General features: G+C 44.1%; 1 protein-coding gene across 1 annotated transcript in view; it reads left to right on the forward strand.

Moving 5' to 3' along the window:
- The window catches only part of LOC121869468, a 97,891-nt gene extending 94,250 nt beyond the window's left edge, over positions 1-3,641 (forward strand). Inside the window, exon 4 of the mRNA XM_042370821.1 lies at positions 3,577-3,641. Within this exon, the coding sequence (XP_042226755.1) occupies positions 3,577-3,641 (65 nt within the window). The remainder of the gene's footprint in view (positions 1-3,576) is intronic.
- The last annotated feature ends 3,039 nt before the right edge of the window (positions 3,642-6,680 follow it).

A 6,680-nucleotide genomic window follows, 5' to 3' on the forward strand; every position in this document is an offset into this window, starting at 1 on the left:
CAGTCAACCAAACCAGCCAATCAGGAGCGACATGCACACAGGCAGGTGAGTCAGGTAAACACCAAGAGAGTACTGGACCAGATGGAGGGGTGGGCGGCAAGAGAAGGTGGTGAAGGAAGAAGGAAGAATCGGGAGAAAGAATGATAAGAAGGTAGTGTGAATTGGTGATGATGAAAAGTGAAGGAAGAGGGGGGGGGGGTTATGAATGAAATAAAGATAATGAATAAAATACTATGATAGTGAATGGAATACTAAGATAATGAATGGAATACTAAGATAATGAATAAAATACTATGATAGTGAATGGAATACTAAGATAATGAATGAAATACTACGACAATGAATGAAATACTAAGATAATGAATTCAATATTAAACTAAGTAACAACGTAAGATAAAAGCGTAGAAGGAATTATCGATGAAAGGGAAGAAAGAGGATGATAATAAAAGCGTAACTAAGATAGAAAAGAGTTGACACATATTACAAACAAAAACATTTCTTAATCTTTAAAAAAAGTATAAAGTCGCTCAATCTTTCATGGAAAACTGAAAAGACAGTAAAACGAAGTCACTAGCCAATCCTCCCAGTCACTAACCAATCCTCCCAGTCACTAGCCAATCCTCCCAGTCACTAGCCAGTCTTCCCACTCACTAGCCAGTCTTTGCACTCATTAACCAATCCACCTACTCTCTAATTAATCTTTTCACTCACTAGCCACACCTCCTAGTACTATCCAATCCATCCTACCACTAGCCAATCTTCCCACTCACTAGCCACACCTCTCAGTACTATCCAATACTCCCACAGTTTACCCTCCCACTCACTAGTTAATCCTCTTATCACTCACTACCCAACATTCCCACTCCTTAGTCTTACCTCCGCTTACTAGTCAATACTTCCACTCTCTAGTTAATCTTCCCACTCACTAGCCACATCTCCCAGTCACTATCCAATTCCCCCACTCACTCCATCCTATCACATCCCACTCATTAACCAATACATCCACTCACTAGTTAATCTCCCCACTCACTAATTAATCTTTCCACTCACTAGCCACACCTCCCAGCCACTATCCAATGCCTCCACTTACTAGCCAATCCTCCCACTCACTAGTCACTCCACCCACACACTAGCCACACCACGAGACAAACTGGTCGGAGCTGCGTATGTGAGGGAACTCGTTATAAATATGCAAATACACCTCAAGCCACTTAGGTCTGATTATCAGGTCAAGAGGGGGACGAGTTGTCACCAATGAATATGTGTAATTTCCTCCTCTGGTATTAAGAAGTTACCCAGATGGACCCTGAAGTAAACGGCATCTGGTGTTTAAAAGTGTCTGGTGTTGAGGATTTGAGAGAAAGTGGTGTCTGGTGTTGAGGATTTGAGAGAGAGTGGTGTCTGGTGTTGAGGATTTGAGAGAAAGTGGTGTCTGGTGTTGAGGATTTGGGGGAAAGTGGTGTCTGGTGTTGAGGATTTGAGAGAAAGTGGTGTCTGGTGTTGAGGATTTGAGAGAGAGTGGTGTCTGGTGTTGAGGATTTGAGAGAAAGTGGTGTCTGGTGTTGAGGATTTGAGAGAAAGTGGTGTCTGGTGTTGAGGATTTGAGAGAAAGTGGTGTCTGGTGTTGAGGATTTGAGAGAAAGTGGTGTCTGGTGTTGAGGATTTGAGAGAAAGTGGTGTCTGGTGTTGAGGATTTGAGAAAAAGTGGTGTCTGGTATAAATAAATCAAGTGAAAATTTAGTCAAAGGAAATGGTTTGGTATTAAGAAATCGAAAGAAAATGCCATCTGCTATTACTTAGTTAAAAGAAAGAAGCACAAAGACTGGTTTTAAGTAGTCAACAGAAAACGAAGGTTGGTGTTAAAGAATCAACAGAAAATAGTAAGTATCATTTAAACATTAAGAAGGTAATAAGAAACGGCCTCTAACATTAAGAAGTCAACAGAAAACGGCGTCTGGCATTAAGAAGTCCATAAAAAATGTTAAGTTAAATTTTTTTTAAGTAGTATTAAGGTGTCAACTGGGAAGGCCTTGAAGAAGACGACGTGAGTGTCTTGTGTCGCATCACAAGTCTTGACGACCTTCTCTAGGGGCCCAGACGTCCTCCTGAGGCTGTCGTGAGACGTGTAGACTTGAAGGGGGGGGGGGAGAGGAGGAGGGAAATAAGAGAATGAGACATAGGTGAGAGAAGGAAGAGAAACAGAGCGTAAGAGGGGGAGGAGAAAGAGGAGAGGTAGATGATGGAAGGGAAAGGGGTAGAGGGGAAAGAGGGGATTTTAAAAAGGAGTGGAGGAAAGGGGAAAAAAGAGGAGCTGAGGGAAATAAGAGGAGAAAGGAAGAGAGAAACGGGAAAGAAGAAGGAGAGAAATATATCACCACTTACAGGGGAGTTAAAACCATAACATTACCTCCTACAAAAGCCACAACAAACATACTGTATATCCCCTCCTACAAAAGCAACAACAGACACCTACAAAGGAGTTATAACCACAACATTACCTCCTACAAAAGCAACAACAGAAACCTATAACCACAACATCACCACCGACGTACACCTTAACAACAAAGGCAGGCCCACATATATCCTGAGTTAATTTCTTATTCATCCATGTCAGGGAGCGTCGAGCAAACACCCACGCCCAAGGGAACGAGAAGGAGGGAGTGGAGGGGAGGGTCGGAGGGTAGATGAGGGGGAGGGGGGAGGAAGAGAGGGTTGGAGGGGCGGAGGCGAGATGGAAGGGTAAATGGCACAGAGAGAGAGAGAGAGAGAGTATACAGCGAAGAACCCAACAACTCGCCTTTAGGAACCTCACCTGATCAATCATCGCTGGGAATATTTTTACGTGAATCGCCCGGTAATGTGCCGTTACGCCCAGCAAAAGGTCCCGTTGTGCCAGGGCTGACGTGATATCCCACAGTAAAAGAGTTTCCTGTGATCTTGATAACCCACAACGTATAACAGTCTTTTCCGCATCTTACATGAACTCTAAGACAAGCAGACCGACTCAAGGGTGAGACTCTGTACATAAGGTCATTACGAGTCTAAATAAGAACACCCGGCTTATCGTATTCCTTCCTGTAGGTCACTGGCTGTAAAAAATCCTAAACGCGCAGAGAAATACATTCTCCGTTACTGTTCAGGCTAAGACGTGTAATGTACCGGGAACTCGGCATGTGAGGCCAGCTGTATAACAAACACTGCTTAAGTTATACCGGGTTGTGGCCTTATATAAACAAGCGTTCTTCTCACCCTGATATACCTCAACAAATAAATCTTCTAGCTATCACGTTATCCCACAACATAACAAACATTCATTCTTACTTTGACATCTAGAATTATCAGTTTTATCGTTATCATGATGCTTCTTAATTAAACAAGTCTGATATCTCGGTATTTACCTCAGAGGAATACCGTACAAGAAATAAGTCTCCTCGCTATCATGTTATCCCACAATAGAGCTGTTTTTCCCACCGTGATATCTCAGTGCTCTCTTCTCAGCGACTCTCTACAAGGAATCAATTCTCCTCGCTATCGTGTTATCCCACAATTATGTACATTTAAGTATATTTCCTGTAGCGACAAACTTCTACTTCCGTACAGCTTCACGCCTCAACCACGATGATCCTGGTACTGCCACCTAAGACAAGTGTGTAATGACAGATGAACAACACACACACACACACACACACACACACACACACACACACACACACACACACACACACACTACGTATCTTTAGCGACAAAGTACACCCGGCGATCGTGTAGTCTCAGCCACAGCGAGGGTAGCGAGAGTGTGTTCGAGGAAGTAACGGGTACTCGAGGAACCACTACAACATTTACCTATCCTCGGTGAACTGTAGGAGAGGACGACCTTCTATACCTCACATTAATGGTGGTCATTATTCTCCTCCCTGGCTTTATATACCCAGGCCGCTCGGGGGGTCAACAATTATCTCATTATTATACCCTCAGCGTCATCACTACTGGGGTATTGTGGCACGGGAGGTTGTGGAGCAGGCCGGGGCATCTTACCAACACAAGATGCGCGCCGCTATGATTTATGCTCCAGTCATATTTATGGTTTAAAGGGATATAAATGCCAAGGGGTCAGCTTTATGATATTGTTATTATGGGTTTTCATAAGGGAAGGGGAAGGAGGAGGGGGAGGGAGGCAATAATTGGTTTGTACACTAATTTTGGTTTTGGGTTCGAAAGGTTTTAAAATCTGGTCGTAGAAGTCATTTGGCATTGTTTTGTTTTTTATTATTATTTATTATTATTATTATTATTATTATTATTATTATTATTATTATTATTATTATTATTATTATTATTATTAGTAGTAGTAGTAGTAGTAGCCCTCACCGAACACATAATAGCTCAGGATGCAACAAGTGAGGTGGATACCAGCGAATTAAACAAGATTCGACCGTCCACTACGACAGAACGACAGCACGGCCAAAGTGATAAACTGCAGCAACTGATGCTGCAAGTGTCAGAGAACTTGAACCCCCAAGAAGTCGCTCGAACTGGCTAACTACGTTACCGATAAGGGCAAATGGTTTCAGTCTTAATAAACAAGAATTTACAGATGCCATTGCTCTAGGGTACGGTAGGCCTGTAGAAGGTTTGCCCTCCCAATGCGTGTGTGGCTCATCTTATGACATCGACCACGCCATGGTGTGCAAGAAAGGAGGCTTCGTGTGCATGAGACATGACGAAATAAGGGATCTCACAGCAAATATGTTGAAGGTAACCTGCCATGATGTTAGGGTAGAACCGACCCTCCTTCCACTGCACAGTGAGAATTTCCACACAGGACTTCAAACACATCCAACGAAGCCCGTGTTGACGTCAGTGCTCGAGGATTCTGGACGCGGGGACAGCGAACCTTCTTCGACATAAGGATTTTTGACCCCATGCAAACTGTCACCGTAACCTAGCTCTAGATGCTACACACAGGAGGAACGAGAATGACAAGATCAGGCAAATGGGGAGAGAATTCTAAATGTTGATCAGGGATGAGACCAAGTGCAAAATGTTTCTATGCCAGACTCGCGGAGGTGTTATCTGAACGAAAGCAGCAGCCCAGAAGTTATGTTACAGCTTGGTTGAGATGTCGACTGTCCTTCTCTCTGCTTAGGTCTGCATTGTTCTGCCTCAGGGGAACGAGAGAATCGGCCCCAAAGCCGACAACAGTTGCAGATATTGACTATGAGGCTACAGTCACTGAATGCCGCATAGATCTGCAGCTCAACTAACTCAACACAGCCAGGGTAGCTACTTATGTATTAGGATATTTAATTTTAAGGTAATAAAATGGCGGCGAAGGTGTGGCCATTGAGGGAGGCTGGAGGCCACGTAAAAAAAAAAAAGTAGTAGTAGTAATAGTAGTAGTCTGATTTAAGGTTCATCATGGCTGGTTTTGGGAGATTTCCAGAGGAGGAGAAACAGTTGATCATAATTATTTCTATCATTACACCATCACATAATCGTCGCCTCCAGAGCGGACATTCCATATTATCTCCCTCACACCGTTTATTTTCCTCACTGGCGTCTTCCACCTTCCTCCTGCCTGTCCGTCTCTCACACCTCATTCTCTCCTTCTTTAGTCCTCACAGCACCTAATCACTTACACCATTTATTTCTCCTATCGAAAACGAGAGATAATACTGACAGAAGGTCATGGTGAAAGATCGTCTGGCGTGGCGCTCGTTTATGAAGGAGAACGCTATAGGCATCCTTGGTTGCTCGTGTTTGCTGTTTTATCATAGGGGAACTAAATTTTTCATACCTTGGGTCCCGAAGCAATTGATTATATTAAATACTTATTATCCTAAAAAACATTCCTTTACATTAATTGATATATATTGTGTTCTCTATCCTCCAACCTACGGCCCCACCACAACCAGTACTCTATACCACAACGAGCAGCCTCAACCACAACACCGCCGACGCTTCATTAGGTTTCGTGAGACCTAACCTAAGCTACACATAACACCTCTTATATACCTGACCGAGACACCTGGCAGATATTATTAGAGAATTTAACCCCACCCGCACTCCAGGTCCCGCTGACACTAGAGGGCTTCAATCTCCACATCCCTACACATCCCTACACATCCCTACACATCCCTACACATCCCTACACATCCCTACACATCCCTACATCGCCTACATCTTCTAGAGCTTCAAGTAGTACCACAGGAACATCTAACACACTCTTGTAGCCCTTCACCACACCCCAGAACCCTCTCCATTACACCTCTACCTTCTATCCTACCACCTGGGGTCCTCCGAGATCCTTCCTCCAATTCACACTCGAGGAGGAACCCCCTGACGCCTTTGTAGGGGTTTATAAAAGCCCCGATTTTCCCCCCTTTTCCCTGAATGGGTGAAAGGACTGGTGGGTGGTTATTGGGGTTAGTGTGTGAGTTAAGCTGACTGGCCCATTGTCCTCCAGCTTGTCTTCCTGGACCAGAGGACAAGGAGCTGGTCAACCCCTGCCTCCATTCTTCTTCGTCTTCACTCCTCCTTCTCCCCCAACCCCTCCCGACACCTCCTTCACCTCTTCCTATCATTTCCCTCGGGTTTCTTACACTTTCTCTGTCTCTCATTTATCCTCCCATTCTCATTCTCCCCTATACGTTCACTTCTCCCCAACATCTTCTTTACTC

This window comes from Homarus americanus, unplaced genomic scaffold (genome assembly GCF_018991925.1).
Source record: "Homarus americanus isolate GMGI-L3 unplaced genomic scaffold, GMGI_Hamer_2.0 scaffold23578, whole genome shotgun sequence".
NCBI lineage: Eukaryota > Metazoa > Arthropoda > Malacostraca > Decapoda > Nephropidae > Homarus > Homarus americanus.